The following is a 17,931-nucleotide window of genomic DNA, read 5'->3' as shown; positions in this document are numbered from 1 at the left end:
AGTAGTCACAGCTGTGTGTTAGGTAAACTGGTGTACAGTAGAGTACGTACAGGTGATAACCTCCAGGTTAATGGAGCAGCTGTCTGAGCCGGCAGTGTTGCTGGCTCGGCAGATGTACTTCCCCGACATGCTTTTAGTGAGGTTGCTCAGCCTGAGGGTTCCGTGCCTCTCATCTGCAAAACAAGCACACAGTTATACACACACACACAAACACAAACACAAACACACACACACTTATGTGATCTGTGGAAATGGGCTCGGTAAAAACTAGAAAACTATACAGGTCAACATTAAATTGTTACACCACAACATTACACACTAGGGAACTATACTGCCAAAGTAAGAAACACAATTTTACTGCGACAACGAACTGTGAGGATTATGTCCTCATCAAAATCTCTCATTGCTCTTGAACTTTATATAAGGGAAACGGTACAATCATTTAGCATAAATAAATTGACTTAAATAGAAAGAAGGTTCTACTGTTTTTAAGTATTTTATTTCTAAAAGTTCAGCTAGTTTTGGGCTGTTTTACACTTGGATTTACATGGATCTGCATGTTGCTGTGTCAAAGCTTAAGCTATGCACAAAGCATTTCATAATGCATTATATAAATACACCGATTCCTGATTTACTTATTGAAAAATTATTACATTTTCCTCTTCGTTAACACATACACTACCGGTCAAAAGTTTTAGAACACCCCAATTTTTCAAGGTTTTTATTGAAATTCATGCAGTTCAATGTCTTATTGTACTCTGAAATGAAAGAATAGAACAAATGAACAATTTAAGTTAAAGAAATCATGGAATCAATTTATAAACCAAAATTTATTCTAAATTTTTTACTCAATGTATCCCCGTTTGGCAGATAAAACAGCTGAACACACTCGTGGCATTCTTTCTACAATGGAAATCAAATAGTCCTCAGAAAGTTCTTCCCAACTCTGTTGCAGAAGTTCCCATAAATGTGTGGCACTTGTAGGTTGCTTTGCTTTCACTTTTCTGTCCAGTTCATCCCAAACCAGCTCAATGGGGTTTAAGTCTGGTGACTTTGCTGGCCACATGTTTTTAAGCTACCACCTTGTTCTTTTTTGCTAAGGTAGTTCTGGCATAGCTTGGACTTATGTTTTGGGTCATTATCTTGCTGTAGGATTACCCCCTGACCAACTAGGCGCATAGCAGAGCGTACTGCATGGCGCTGCAAAATGCTGTGGTAGCCGTTTTGGTTCAGGGTGCCTTTCACTCTGTACAAATCACCGACTGTGGATCCAGCAAAACAGTCCCAGACCATCATGCTTCCTCCTCCATGTTTGACAGCTGATGTCACACTGAGGAACCATCCTTTCGCCTACTCGACGGCGTACAAAAATCCTGCGTGATGAACCGAAGATTTCAAAGATTTCATTTTGATTCATCAGTCCATAACACCTTCTTCCAGTCTTCAGTAGTCCATTGACGATGTTTCTTGGCCCAGGCAAGCCTCTTTTTCTTATTCTGACGTCTTAGCAATGGCTTTCTTGCTGCAACTCCACCTATCATACCTGCAGCTCGAAGTCTTCGCTTTACAGTTGAAACTGAGACTTGCTTATTACGACCACTATTAAGCTGTGCTTGAAGCTGTTGTCCTGTGAGCCGCCTATCACGCAAGCTGTTGACTCTCAGAAACTTGTCTTCTGATTCTGTTGTGGCTTTGGGTCTGCCAGACCTCTTCCTGTCAGAGTTTCCCCCAGTTTCTAAGTGCCTTTTGAAGGTGAAGAATACTGTACTCACTGACACCTTGACTTTCTTCGCAATTTCTCTGTAGGAAAGACCAACATTCTTAAGTGTTATGATGGTCTGTCTCTCTTCCATTGTTAATTGGCTTTTTCCCGCCATTTGTATAGCAACATACTACTTTCTGCAGTACAATACTGTTCAAATAATGCTCACGAGGGTATGGTACCACAGTGTGTTCCAACAATACTTTTATACAAACAGAGGGGGTTGTAAGTAATCCAGACCAGTTGGAACACCTATGGGAATTGGTAGCACCAACTTTAAAAGCTTGATCAACCTCCATTGCTGCAGAACAGCTTTACGTTAACTTTATTAACTTTGTTAGCTTTACATCTTGTTCCCCGAAAAAGGCCTTTTTGTAAAATTCTGAAATGTACATTATTTTTCAGTTTTGGGTAACCTTTTTTTTTTCAACTTCAGGCAGTTCACCACTTACCTTTGTAGCATTTCAAGCTATTCATTGGACTTGAACTGCTAAAATTTCAATAAAAAATTGGGGTGTTCTAAAACTTTTGACCGGTAGTGTATACTGATGTATTGTGTATCTGTACCATGACACCATCGTTGTGAGCAACATATCATGGTAGTGAGTAATGATTAGTTACTGATTCCCACTCATAATCCCGAATTTAATCCACTATTGGCACAATCCCGCAGCAGACGGCTCCGCAGAGGATTCTGCGGTCTTGCTACATAATGAGGTTTGTCAGCAATTCTTGTATTAATATTTTCCTCACACCAAGGTTATGACACAGCAGTAAGTTGGTGTGCATCCCTCTCAGTGCTTTCATAACTGGGTATTTCCATTCAAGACTGTCTGTTCCTCTTAGCACATCTGGCTTTAAAATGCTGTAGAAAAATAAACAAGTTTTATGAGGGACTAATCACAACAAATCCTCTGAAATCCAATCTTAGACGTCACATTGCAGCATGTCTTCATCTGATGTGGTTTTGCTTTCGTGGGGGCAACGTAAAGAAATGAGTGGGTGTGTATCTGTTTTGTGGGATCCCGCTCCTTAAGTGTCTGCCAAGAGTAGAAGTACAGTAAATCGGTCTCTAACTTTAGATTTTAGTTAACTAAAACAAGTGTAACTGGATGGAAAAGTCTGAAATGATCTGTTATAGTTTGCTGCTGAAGCATAACCTATCTGTTGGTCTGGTGAATGTGAGTACATGTCATCACATGACTCAAAACATCTATACACACACTAAAATGATTAAATGTGAAAGTAAGAATGGCTGGTATTCCTTAACAGATTGTAGCTTTTATTGTAAAGTATAAAAAGCATGCCTCAGAAAATCAAAAGAAACGTTGGTGCCAAATAAATGAATGTGATATGCACTTATCCCTTTCTGATTATTTAATACCCTGGCTTGAAAACCCACAGTGAAGAACCAAACCCAATTGTAACAGATAAGCAGAACATCAACTGACTCGAAGCTTGGAGCGAGTTCAAGCCTGAACAGTGATCGGATCCCAGCAGCAGATCTGAGGTTACAGAAGGTGCTGCCTCATATCAAGACAGGGGCATCACTCACATAACGTGCTGCCTCATATCAAGACAGGGGCATCACTCACATAATGCTGCCATCGCTGCAAGGTCACCAAGCAGCATTTGTCAAATCCATGACACATGACACGTGATTTATATATGAAGTTCACAGTATAATTTGCCACCTCACATTACATCGTCCAAGCTGCAGTGGATTATCACAATTAATTTAAAACACACACAGAATCAGAAAACTAATGCAGTACCAATTAGTGTAATTTACTCATTGCCATTAATTTTCTCTCACAGGACTAATAGATGGGATTGGAAAAAAATATATAAAAGAAGTATAAGAAATATTTGTATGTATGTATGTATGCATACACACATACACACACACACACAGTATAGGACACATCTGTCTATTCATTCACCATTTTTCTTATGAATTTATGCATTGCCTCCATTCACATGCCACTGTTTTATATTGTAAAGTGTTGCTAAGGATTGGTCTGCTACTAATGATTACACCAAAACAGATGCCTCAAAATTACTTGTTTTGTCATACTAAAGCAGGGGTCGGCAACCTTTTAATATGCCATTTTAAAATGTTGTAGTTAATCAGTGTGCCATATCAGCATTAAGCCTGCCATCATCTACCATGCCAGTTCAGGCAGTGTAATTTTTTTCCTTCGTGCCGCATTCTGTAAAGAAGGCAAAGAGAACTAGCCAATCAGAGGCATAGTAGGGCGGACCTACACGGAACGCAGATGGAGGAAAAGCCAATCAAACTGCCGTAAACAACAAGCTGTGCTCCTGCCAATGACTGTGAAAGTGGTCCTTTGTCATGCAGATTAGAGCGTTTCCAAAAACAACAGCTAGCTAGCTTGGCTCTGTCTGACCCTAACCCGCCGACCAATAGCCTACCTTTTAAAGCTAACTAATTTAGTTCTTGTTTGTTTGATTGGTACAAAAAAGCGTAAAAACATGTGGTTTTACAGGTTTTAACTGGCGAGCTGAAACCGCTAGCTTAGCTTGACTGTCTAATGGTAACAAAATGTGCCTACCAGAATCCTTAAAACTTATCACTGGCTAGGTTAGCTAATTAAAACCTGTTAAACCCTCTGCTTTTGTACAAATCTGACAAAGAAGCTGTAATGTGTAAAATAGTGAGCTAATTCAAGCTGCTGGCAGGTGAATCTTGTTACCTTTGGACAGAGCCAGAGTTCTGCTTGCTAACTGGCTTCTCGTTGTAGCTAACTGTATAGTTGATAGATCATGAGTATTGATAATCTAATTTAAGACAGTAAGCAGGAAATTTTTCCCAAAATGTCAAACCATTCCTTTGAATCATTATTACAGTCAATTCAATCATCATTCCAGCCCAATGGACTCTAAACTGTGATTATGTCCTTGGTTAAAAAAGATTGTTTAAAACATGAATGCTTTAGGATGACAGCTAAATCTAACACATCACACATATTACAAAGATTTAAAGAACAAATCCAACCCTTCTTTTACAAAATGGAAATATATGTCTCATATTAAAAATTCTGATTATGGATATATTCAGTAAAATATTCCAATATGAAACAATACAATTACAGTGAGGACAAACTACTGCTATGCCTCGAGAGTTTAATATTGTTTGACGATTCAATCATTGAGTGTCCAAGGAGAATGTGAATTTATAAGGTTGAGTGGGATTATGACCTGGCTTGACACCTTTGCTAAGCTTTTTCTTTTTGATGGTAATCATTTCTGAAACATAATCCTATAAGCATTCATACAAATTGGGTTGATTTGTTTTCTTTCAAAGCTTGTCCTACATCTTAATGGCTGTGATTCGAGGATTGACTCCTCGGGATGTCACGGTTTGCAGGTGAGGTGGGATTGGAGTTGGGGGAACGAGTGGAAAATGTATGAGTGAAAACCCTTACCCATGAACCCAAGGACAAGCATGGGCTGGGGGCAGGCTCTCCATTCTGTTTTGTTTTTTGTTTTTTTTGCAGAAGAAAAGATGGCAGAGAGAGAGAGAGAGAGCATGAATGAGAGGAAGCAAAGGAGTGGTACAAACTGATGGCGAGGGGGTGGAGGGAAGTCCCAAATCCAACTTATGCCTCTTAGAGGGGTTGATCAAGTAATGACATGGGGCTTGTTAGATTAGGCACCGAGGTCAACAGAAACAGAAAATGAAGAGTGCAGAGAGAGGATAAGCAGAGAGAGATTGCTGAAAGAGATAAGCAGTGATAGCAGAGTTCAAGTGACAGAGAGCATACATCAGGACTGATAAAAAAAAAAATTAAAAAAATGGGTTTGAGTGTTAATGGCATGTAAGAGGATGCAGATACACATGTGACGTAGGCATGAGTGTGCATACAGCACTACAAAACCCTGGGTCAAAACACAATCAGAGGAAGTAGTTTTCATATTATGAGTCTGAGGACTTTTCTGCTATAAAGAGATGAGGGCCAAAGATCAGAGCAGTTAAGTCAATACCTAATAACTCGTCCTAAGTCCTGTTGTTCAGAAACAGATGGTGATTTCTCTGCAGCACCATTTGGATATAAACATCAACAAAATAATGCAACAATAGCAGCATATAGAAAGCACAGCAGGCACAAATGCATTTTTTCACCGTTTCTCTTGCATGGGCAGTGCTCTGAGTGGAGTATGTTGTGGTTTGAGTTGTCTCAATCTGTAAAGAGGATTTCATGCTGCATGTTATGGCACGATTGAGGATCTTCTTCCTCTGTGGTGCATCTGGAGCATCCATCAGCAAAAGTAAAGCCCACAGGCCACTGACCGTTTAAATATACCAATTAACATCCTCGTCATGTGCTGAGAAAATACTCACTCTGCATTGGTGAGAAGAAGACCTCAGACATAGGTGCCGACTTGGTCCATTTGTACTGAGGGACGGGCTTTCCATGACTGGACCTACAGCTCAGTGTCACGTTGCCCTTCACCACTGGGTTCCCTGTCATTGTGCACACTGGGGGAGAAGGAGGGACTGCAGAAATAGACAGACAGGCAGACAGTGTTATAAGTTCAGATAAAAATACAGGATCAATTGCCCTTTATTGAACTTGTACATTAGGCTTTAATCCACTGCAAACAAAGTGGAGATTTTTTGGAGCAGTAGCCATATTGCATAACAATAAGTAAATGTTATGATCCCACAATGTTTCCATCTGCTGCTGGAGGAGGACACGATGACCTCAGAGCCAAGTGAATCCCTAAACCTCTGATGATTTTTATTTGGACAGTGTGTACTCATAGACATGTAAATATATGACTTTAAACAGACTGATCTGAAATCCTTCAAATTATGTTCAGCATTCACTTGGTCCGAATTTCCAAATCCAAAGAAAATGTGTAAGCGTCAACAGGCTGCTCTGATTAAATCTAACCATTGAAATTCCCCTGACGCTGTGGTCCATTACCTTTGACATTAAGGTGTATGTTACCCAAAAGGACAGGACTTCCAGGGATGATGACAGTGCATAAGTAGGCCCCAGAGTCAGACTCCTGGGTGTTGTTGATGTAGATGGACAGGTTGGCTGAGGGCATGGCCGCGCTGAAGCCCACTCTTTTGGTGAACTCGTTCTGGCCATAACCGACCTCGCCTGAGCTAAAGCTTATCACCTAAACAGAGAAAACACGTCCATTGGAAACACTGAGCACAGCATTATCATTACACCGCTAATTATGAATACTCATACATCTCAGAGTCTGTGTTGTATCTCTGTAGGAGATACAACATATTTCGAAAATTAAGGTACGACAGACTTTTCTCTCTGGTCATTCGAGTGAAATTATTTTTATTATTATTTTCTGCGGCCATATTAAGATGTGCAGATTAACCATATAACAGAAATCAACGTCATTCATAAAGATTATCCTGACATGTACAGATGGTGGATGTTGAATTTTAGGCAGATTTCCCGTTTGAGATAAGCTCGCAGGCATCGGGCAGGCATCATTAACTGTTTAGATTATATTAATCATGCAAAGATCTGACACACACACACCCTGACACACACACACACACACCCCATGTGCAGATATGTACAGTTTCATCATCAGTTCATGGCACATATAGGAGGTGCTGTATAAAGTAGAGATGAAATGTTATTAGTGCCATCCTTTTGTTAATAACGCCCATCTCTCCTTCCACTAAGATTTAGACATCAGCAGTGGTGTTCGCAATAATCCTAATCTCCACAGATCGTTTTACATATCAACAGATGGGTTTCTTAGCATATACAGTCATGCAATACAAAAAAGGCTCTTTCCTTTCGCATAAAATTCAAATGTTATTTAGGCCTACAACTTGTTCTTGAAAAAGAATTCCTGAAATACACTTTTAATTGATATAGTACGACGAAAGGTAACTTAAATAGGTTTTCTATATTTTGCAGGGCTGCAACCAACAATCGTTTTCTTTAGGTATTTATCTGGCAATTATTTTCTTGATTAATCCATCTAAAATATGGCAGAAAATGGTAAAACAGATATGCTGATCACAGTTAACCTGCTAGCAGGGAGTGCCGATGTCGAGCCAGAACTGGACGAGCGGGCAACAGAACCGGGTTCAGCAGCCTCTACGCACATCATGGTATGCTGTGTCTTGTGTTGTGGCTCGATGTTTGGCTGTTAGTAAAGTAAAGTTGTCTTGTCGTGTGGTTTTTGCTGCTTGCTGACACCGAATCGCCAAAAACAAAATCCAATGTTACACAATGTCGCTTTAAATCGATTTAAAAATAGTTGCCCATACATTGTTTCAGCCCTAATATTTTGGTTTGTAGAGATTACTCTTCCACTATAGTAGTAGGAGGATCAGAAGACACACGGTACTTCATTTTAATCCCTTTGAAGAGGCTTTTCTTTCTTCTAAACGTCTACTCCACTAGAGGTCAGAGCAGGGTCAACTATAGGGCAGATCGTTTTAGGTCGACACTTTGACCTTCTCACCTGCTTGGTTTCTTTACCCGTGAAGTGCCAAACGACAGGGTTTTTGGAAATGTCTGAGTTGGGGCTATACCAGGCGTGTAACACCACCATCTGGCCCCTGACCGCCTCCATCTCTCCTCTGGGGATCTCCAACTTCCTGGTGTCACCTGGAAAAACAATAACAACAACAACACAGGAAACGGTTATTCACTAATGGAATGTAGCAGAGACAGCAGTTTTTGTTGTCATCATGACTTAAAGCTGCTGTAGGTAAGATTGTGAAGATCCAGGACTTTGCCAACAAATTTGAACATGGACAACTTCTCAGTCCCTCCCCCCTTTCTGCTGCAGCCCAAACCGTCTCCTAAGCCCCTCCCACACAAGGGAGTTTGACAGAACTGCCGGCATGTCAGACAACATTTTCAATAACTAAACACTAACACAATGTTAACTTTACTCACCAACAGTAAAACGAATTTTGCCAATTGCACTACAGGCTGTAGGTGGTGCCAGAGGAGCTGTATTTCTTTTATATTACATAATTCATGTAGTTCTACTGGAACATAGGATCAGTTTCAGCAAATATGACAGAAAGTTAGTTTTATAAGACTTACCTACTGCATCTTTAAGGCAGGCCGGTGCCACTATGGAGATTCCTCATGATAACTTTTAGTATTGTCATGCTTGTTTGTGTTCATTTGAATTTGTTTTTCCCTTTGCATGCCAGCTCCCATGTTGGATTGAATCTATTTTTTGCAGGGCTGCAAATAATATTTTAAATATGAATTAACCTGCTGTTAATTTTCTCAATATTTAATGTCAGAAACGATTACCACTTCCAAAAGCCAAATGTGACATCTACAAACCTCTTCTTTTGTCAGACCAAAATCCAAAGATATTCAGTTTCCTTACTGTATGCTTGAGGAGCTTAATCAAGGGAAGTTTCGGTAATTGTGTTTAAAGTGTTATTTGATTATCTCAATATTTAAAAAAGTGTGTTATGTGTATGTTTTTTCCTATGAGACAATAAAAACAATATTGCTAACCCAACAAAATGAATCACAAGAAAGTTCACCCTGCTAACTTATGTCTTTGTAACTTCCTGCTGTGATGTGATGTCTTCCTTGCTGGTAGACAGAACATGAAATCTTTTTTTTTAAATTGTGAATTGGGGAAAAACAATAACCCAACACACATTTTCAGTAGATTCTGTCATCAAGTTGCATTTCATAACCGTGACATAAGCTAATCTGATCTGTTATGCTCCTTTATAATCTTTATAATCACCAAGAGCCTCAGGATCAGTCAATCTCAAACATGCTTTGACTTTGAAATCCAACTGAAGCCAGGCAATCTTATTATATGGCAGCAGGCAAAAGCTAACTGAAGACATGTGCTCCAGTTGTAAAGTTGAATAAAGCTACATTGGAATCAGATGATCACATTATAAAGTACATAGCTGACATTCTCATCATCCTGTTCAATGCATTTTACAGATAATCCAATATGGTTATAAATGGTTGGACGTTCCATAACCTTATCCTTCTGTTTATCTAAAAAAAAATATATATTTTCAATGTACAGTAATCAGTCTCAGCTTCCACATGTCGTGCTTTAGCTGGTAATTTCCTTATGACTTCAAAGATGTACTATTATAGTTTTACAGTATTGCTTTTCCAGAACACTATACCGGTCTGCATATATCATTCAGGTTGCAAAACAACTTAATTCTCAATTATTTTCCAGACAGAAGTAAAGCTCAACATAGCATATTTAATTTTCTAAGTGAAGAAAGATATAATTTGGGTGAACGATAGTACAAGCAAATGCCAAGAAAATGCTTAATATCATTTTTTACATAAGAAACCTTAGCATAAAATGGAGGATTAAATGGAAGAACACAAGATATTAAAGATGTCCAACTCACAGGGTGCCCAGTCACCTGAACCAGACAGCGGAAGCTGGATCAACTGATCCCAGCAGTCGGTGTCCACTTCTGTCTCCAGTTTGAAGATTGATTTAAAAAAAAAAAAAAAAAAAAAAAAAAACCTTACACACAAAAAATATATATTTCTGCCAATAAATCCTTCTATGGCAGAAAACAATGTGAAAAGTGTCCCTCGTGTGCTCAAACGGATAGACAGAGTGAATATTTAGATAGAGGAGAATACAGAGAGAGTGTTATGATCCATAGACCGGCAGCTGAAATCTCCACATCTGTTCAGCCAGACACGCCTTCCTTCTTTTCTAGACTGAAAGCATGCAGAGGCAGGAGAATTAGGTGATTGGTGGTGGGCCGCTGGGCTGGGGCCGCGTACAGATGGAGAGAAGAAAAGTGTGTATGTGTATGAGTTTTTAAGGCAGAAAGGACTCATTTTTTGGCTTATAGTGTTGCTGCAGTTCTTTCTTATTCCTCTCGGGACAATGTGACCCTGCCGCTGCGGCGCTCCTGTCCCTTAATTTCTCAATCTGGTAAATCCCACTGACTAATCCCTAAACAATCCCAGGCACAATCCTCTCACCTCACGTGAGCAACAGAGCTCAGATGGACATGGATATGATCTGACACATGGTCCCCTCCGCCGACAACGCCGCTGTCACTGCATTCACTATCATCACCATCATCATCATCATGGCAACTGCATTTACATTCTCTAAATTATGATTAGCAGATCGCTTAGCTTTACATTTAATCATTCATGCCATGCCAGGTCTGCTGAGCCATTTGTGGATTCCACTTTACAAAATTAAAACGAGACATCCAGCATGTGAGCAAAATATACACATTCAATGGCACAAAATAAAAAAAATAAAAATAGGAAAATTTACAAATTATACAGTAGACACTGAATTATAAACTTTCACTGTGTTTTCTTTAAAGAGTCTGTAGAAAAAGTCTAATTTGTCTTCCCTTATAACAATATTGCCCCGCACTCTGACCCAAAATTGGGATGTCATTATGGTTCCACTTTTGTTTTTTTGCAGCGTCATCACTGGCTACAAACAGTGTTTAGGAGTAATGCTGTTTTATGTAGTCTAGTCGTGTAAAATTGTACAAAACAAGGTGATGGGACGGTGAACAACAACTTCTCGCTTTCCAAACACAGCTCATCAAAAGTTAAATCTGCAAGAAGATCGCACTGAAACTGGTAAATTGTTGGTCTCCAATTGAAGTGAATAAGAGGCTGAGTGAACGTAACAAACTCTCTTGCTCACAGAGGGGGCAAATGAAACGACACTGAAGCTATGCTCTCTAACGTTAGTAGTAACATCACATTTATATAGTTGGGGAGGGGTATGTTAAAGTGATGGTTCGATGTTCTGTTACCATCCTTCGAAATAAATATTCCTCTCCAGAAGCTTTTTCACCTGGGTCTAATATTGAGGTTAGCTTAGCGCGCTGAATAGCTTAGCCGCAGGGGTTAATGGACCCATGTTTGTATCTCGATAAATGACCCCACTAATAAGGCCCGAAATGATACCAAAGGTCTACACTAGTACAAATAGGTTATGCACTCATAAAACGATGGTTTGGGTTGGGTATACCAGAAGTTTATGAACACTTGCCTGCTCTCTTCTGCTCTCTGCTGTTGTTGTTGCTACCTGCAGTTAGACGTGCTTAGGGCTGTCTACAAATTACTACACCGAAAAGAGATACAACAAAAATATGTATTAATTTAATGATTAAATAAGGTAATGTCTCCAAACTTACCTCATTTATTACTTGTCTCCTGCTAGTTATATTACAGCATTTACTTTAAAAAATAAGTTAAATTAAAAAATATTTTTGTTGCATCTCTTTTCGGTGTTGTAATTTGTAGACATCCCTAAGCACTCGTCTCATAGCAGCAACAACAGCAGAGAGCAGAAGCCAGCAGGCAAGTGTTATTTACATAAACTTCTGGTGTACTTACAAACTTTCCAATCCATCGTTTTATGAGTGCATAACCTATATATACACACTAGTGTAGACCTTTGGTATCATTTCGGGCATTATTAGTGGGGTCATTTAAGAGATACAAACGTGGGTCCATTAGCCATGCGCTAAGCTATTCAGCTAACTCGCCCAATGTTAGACCCAGGTGAAAAAAGCTTCTGGGGGGGTGTTTGGCTCGAGGTCATGGTGCAAAGGACCCTAGGGTAAATTACTCTAAATTAAACCATCACTTTAAGGATGACTCCAGCAAAAAATCCCTTGTCTATTCAGAGAGTACTACAGAGTTTATAGTCTTTTCACATGTTTTTCGTAGTATTTTCTAACCCGTATGACAGGCTGTTCTCATATACATGTAGCTACAAAAAGTAAAGCACTGTAAGTCATATGTATTAAACATATTTATTGCTGTATGCACAGCATTGGCTGCTCATGTATAAGAACGCTGCGGACCACGGAGGGAGGTCAGGGTGGATGTTTGGGCCATAATACACAGGTACTCTAAGCGATATCACACGTTTTAGGCTACAACATTTTTTGTCACATACAGCAAACCTCTCCTCACTATCCGCGAGCTGCCTGTCCCCTGAACACACTGTAAAAAAAACCCTGCGGTCTCTGTAGACAGCCCAACAAAAACAAAGTGGGCAACCTGGACCACAAAAACATAACGTGTTCCAGCGTTCAGCCAATAACTGACAAGAAGGATGGGGGGTGGGGGGGGTTAGTTCGCTGAAGCAAGGAAGGGAGGGGGAGGGGACGGGATGAGGAGGAGGGAGGGGCGAGCTAGTCTCGTTTTGTTTGAAAATACTTTGAACGTCAACAAGAGTCTCCCAACATCGCTTAGAGCACCTTTAAAATGGATTTTATTAAATTGGCATCAAACGAAGCACTGTTCAGGAACTGGTATGAAAGTCAGTATTTGGTATCGAAGAATTTTCAACGATACCCAGGCGTATTCCACCCACAGAAGAATCCATGGCAGTGCTTTTATCATCAACACATGAAAAGATGTCAGGCCCTGTGGTGTGTATTGTCAGACATAACAACCCCCCCCCCCAAAAAAAATAAATCCTAAAGCATGTCTTCATATCTAACATTTCCTCATGTCAGTATCTAGCAGAAAGGCCACCTATCGGACATGCTTCACGATTCATATCTTTATCATCACCATTGTTCCTGCAGCCGTCAACTTATCAGCCCGTTTTTTAATTCATAATGTACAGCAGCAGCCCCATCTCTTTTTTTCAGATTTGAAACATAGCTTTCCCTCACAAATCCGGTTAGTGTTACGATTTCATTTTCACCAGCTATTCTGAGTGCTGTGAACCGCTGTAACAATGATGTACCAACACTGAGAAAAAGGCCTCTTTAGGATGAGGCTGTGATTGTGTGGACAGGAAATCTCTCTCCTTGAATAATGCTATTAAGTGCTATGCAGGTATTGGATGTTGATTAATATGCATTGCGTACCGGAGACACGATCAGTATGGATCAGGTTTTTCTGTAGGTTGATGAGACTATGCTTCTTCATGTAAATGGAGCGAGGGATGCGGACAGTAATTCTGTATGATATTCCATGATGAAGTAGGATAATGCCCTGTAGTCTCTCCCCACTCCAGACTATTCTTGTGCTTCTTTGAGGGTTTATCCTCAAAACTGTGTCATTCAATTGTTTATTAAATGAAGGAAAATCTTCACTAATCCGTGGCTGTCTCCATCTGGGATGTGTGTGTGTGTGTGTTTGGCTGCAGACACAGACAGATAGAGGCCGTTGAAGATGTGGATACGGGTATGGAGTCAATCTAAATCCTTCACAAAAGGCAAAAAAAAAAAAAAAAAAATCAGGAAAAGCTGCCAATAAAGGGGATGCAGATATGATACTATGTAGCCTCAGTAAACTCTGTCCTAATTACATTTTGCCAAAGGCGATCTTTCAGCCTAGCCACGCTTTATATCTGCTAATTGGATTCTTCTCTTCAGAATAAACAGTGTTTTTTTGTTGTGTTTTCCTGCAGGGCATCCTGGCTGTGAGATATTGGCAGTCTCAGCTGCAACAGCAATTAAGATGGCGGGGACGCCGGACTTGCAGACCTGCACAGACTAATCAAAGAAGAGTCAACCCTGTCATGCATGTGTGAGCCAGGGCACAATTAAGAGATAAAATGTGATGTTGTGATACCTTGAGTCGTCCATAGGGGGCAGCACATTCATATGATAAAACTCCTTATCAGATAAGCTCTTATTGATCCCCAAAGGGAAAAATTCAGGTGACAGAAATAAGTACAGATAAATAGAGAAGATAAAATAGAAAATACGAAGTATATAGTAAATAAGTAGACGTAAATAAGAAATCAACTACGCAAGAGCAATTAAAGACAAAGTTACAAGGTAGGCCTAAGTGACAAGTTAGGTAAAGTGACACTGTATGATTAATAGCAGCAAGTCTAGTACATATGTAAAGAGTGAACACCAGAATATATACTGATATAATAATGATATGATTATAGATAAAAACCACAGAGGAAATCATATCACCAAAATCTCTGAATATAATCCTGAAATTCCACCAGGCACGGATGTGCCGCATTCCGGTTCTGTCCAATCGTCCGCCATGCGTCATACCACACCGGGAGCGTCTCAGAAGCGGAACATTTTGCCTATCTGACTCGCAGATTTTGTTATGGTCATTTTTCCTGGATATTTGTGCTCACAGTAGAAACCATGTACACAATAGGTACATGGTTGAGTGAAGTTATGAAAGACACAGATCAAAGATTTGTGGCTGTTTTAGATGCATATTGGAGTCTAGGGGTTAGACTCAACATTTATTATTTATGAATAATTTATTTAACCTTAATTTATTCAGGGAAGGTTCACTGAGAGGCAGCCTCTTTTGCAGGAATGCCCTGATCACATTCACACAGTTCCACATTCCTGTCGGTCTAGGAATTGAACCGACAACTTCCCGGTCACAAGCTCGCATCTCTAACCTTTAGTTCACCACTGCCCTTTATAAAAGTGCAAACTGAAGCAACACAGGTTAACTGTTGTGTAGTCTGGCATTGCCAGACCTTCCTCCACAGCGCTGCGGAGGAGGGTCTGGCTAGTCCACACATCATCCCGGGATGGGAGAAAAACATGCTCGGGTTTCTTGGCATTTCTTTCAACCAACCAATCACAATCGTGCTGGGCGGCACTTACCTACGTACGGAGCAACGCCGGCACTGCAGGAAGGAACTTGTTTTGGCGGAAATGTGTACGTTTAAAAGGTTGTTTTAGTCGTACAACAGAAAACTCAGATTGGACAGATCGTCTAGCTGTCACGATTTACCCTGCAGAAATCTGAGAAAAGGTTAACCATAGTTCTCATAAATCCACCGGAGTTTAAAATCAACACAAATAAAGCCTAAGGTAACAGATATCCAGACTAAATGAGTGAAATCCGGCAGAATTTTCGTCGGCAATGGAGCAACCCTGGAAGTGGAACGTCGTGCATGTAGACTAACTGTTGTGTAAATGTGATTTTGAAAACCAGGCTGAGCAGATGTATCTAAACAATAAACAAAGAGGTGTAGGCTATCGTTTATTACTCAAATACATGCAATGTTGTTGTGATCAACAGAAGGATAAAAAGTCAGTCCCTCTCTCAAAGCCCTCGAGGAGCCACGAAGGCCTGTGTGAAGATAAACTGATCCTCTTTAACCAGCCCCACTATCTCCCTGAGTAATCTCTGCTTCCACCCATGTCTTTGTCTCATGCAAGTCCCTCACATGAGAGAAAGCTAAAGCTTTAGCTGATGCTCAGCTTATCCTCCATTTACACCTCTACCCCACGATACAATGGGGGTGGGCCTGCTGAGGTAAATTAACTGATGGATCTCAAGCAACAGGGTCTGGAGGTTAAAGGTCTGGACAGCTGGCTGGATGCACTTGGACACTCAAGTGTCCAAATGATGCTGTAGAAGTCACAACTTTGAAGTTACATTTATTTCCTTAACATGTCTAATTTTCAGTCAGCTGAAATCACTTGAAATATGTCAAATTCTATGACCCATAGTTCTACGTTAATTGGTATATCTTCAATTCCCTTCATTTGTGAATGGCAGAGGCAAGCTGCAGATGCTTGTTTTCCTTATCCATGTAGATTCATCCGTGGATTACTTTTTAAAAGAAATTGATCATTTATTCCATTAAAAAAAAAGAAAAAAGAAAAAGCTGACTTCGTGAAATGGTTTGTTTTTTCTTTTTCATAAAGAGCCAAAAATGTATGTTATTTGCAACACTAAAACAAAGAAAAGCTACAAAGGTTTGGCATTACAGCTTGAATCAATTATCAAGCGCCAGACAAAGCACGGTGCCGCTGCAAGTAGCCTCGGGAAGGAACTTGTTTTGGTGGTACATGTGTACGTTCAAAAGTATTAAGGAAACATGCTAGGTTGAAATACTATCTTATCTGACAACAATGCTAATGCCAGTATTTTCTCCTTTGGAAATTTCCACTCCGTGATGAAATTTCTGTTTGTGTTTTGGCCTGTGTGTTGTTATGTGTGTGTTGCCAGATATACCTGTAAAAACGTAAACCAGTGCGCTACAGCTGTAACGTTAGTACAGCTATGAAAGCAGCAAACAAACAAACAGGATCAACGGAGATAGATTCTACCTGACCTAAAAAAAATAAAAATGTTTCTAACAGTTGCGCGACCAGAGACGTAACAAACCCCGGGGAAATATCGGAGAAAGATGGAGACCGCTTGGGGCCCAAAAGGACGCAGAGTTGTCCAATTTCCTCCTGAAAAAGTAAGCATTAGCTTCAGGCTAATTTATCACGGCTACAAGGGACGGCCATTTTAACATTTGTGTACTCACACTGAATTATATAGCTAGAGTTGGTTATTCGCAAAAACAATTGAGACACAGCCAGTAAAGTGATCGCGACTGGTCCTGGCTAACGCCGCCATGCTTAACCTGCTAACCCTGCTAACTGCTAGCTAACATTACCGGGGGACCAGACAAGCGGGCCATGGCTGTTTACGTTTATCCCGTTCAGTGGCCGTAGCCGATAAGGGTGAGTTATTTTAAGCCAAGAGAGGGGGGCTGTAAATCGGGAAGACAGGACCGTGAGTTTGCAGTGTGTTTAGCAATTGTTGCCGTAATTCTAAGCCAATAAAGTGTGTTCAGTCGGGTGGAGAGGACAGCGAGGTTGTTGTTTTTAGCGCTTCCTACTGTAAGAGAGCCCATTAGCTACTCCGCTGTGCTGTGATGTAATGTCTGGCTAACCGGCAATTTCCACTGGATGCGGAACGTCTCCGGAACGTCTCCGGAACGTCGACGGAGTCATTAGGTTTCCATTAAAGTCAATCTGTGTATTTCCACAGACTGCGGAACGTCTGCGTCCCGACTCCGTCCCAGTTCCGTCAGTCCGCAGCCCTCCGCAGCAGATACGCAGCTTCTATTTTTGACGGACGACGGAGAGCTCCGCAGCAATTCAGCACACAGCAGATAGTGCGGGACAGGAAGTCGAGCACAGAAACAAAATAAATATCCGGTTAATTTTCAAAATAAAATACACCGTGCTCACGGCGGATCATATTTCCCTGAACTACACCTTGAAAACACAGCACAGAGCGGTTTCCCCTCTACTCCTCTGGATGGAAACAAACTGTTGGTGGTTTTGTGGTTCTATTCTACCTGAATTCGCGAGAACTTGTGGGTCCTCGTGACTACAGCTGTCAGTTACGGCCGCAGCCGTTCCGCAACAAATCCGGACC

General features: G+C 40.6%; 1 protein-coding gene across 2 annotated transcripts in view; it reads right to left on the bottom strand.

Annotated features, from left to right (window-relative positions):
* Positions 1-17,931, bottom strand: part of esamb (endothelial cell adhesion molecule b) — a 56,974-nt gene that overhangs the window by 3,242 nt on the left and 35,801 nt on the right. Inside the window, exons 2-6 of one of the 2 annotated variants that reach the window (XM_039792069.1) lie at positions 8,249-8,394; positions 6,718-6,919; positions 6,129-6,284; positions 5,212-5,256; positions 51-173 (exon numbers count right to left, since the gene is read on the bottom strand). In XM_039792069.1, the coding sequence (XP_039648003.1) occupies positions 51-173; positions 5,212-5,256; positions 6,129-6,284; positions 6,718-6,919; positions 8,249-8,394 (672 nt within the window). The remainder of the gene's footprint in view (positions 1-50; positions 174-5,211; positions 5,257-6,128; positions 6,285-6,717; positions 6,920-8,248; positions 8,395-17,931) is intronic. The other variant, XM_039792074.1, reaches the window with a different exon arrangement.

The sequence above is a fragment of the Perca fluviatilis genome, chromosome 2 (genome assembly GCF_010015445.1).
Source record: "Perca fluviatilis chromosome 2, GENO_Pfluv_1.0, whole genome shotgun sequence".
In the NCBI taxonomy this organism is placed as follows: Eukaryota; Metazoa; Chordata; class Actinopteri; order Perciformes; family Percidae; genus Perca; species Perca fluviatilis.
The sequence above is the reverse complement of the archived record's forward strand: the minus strand, read 5'-3'. Positions and strand labels throughout refer to the sequence as shown.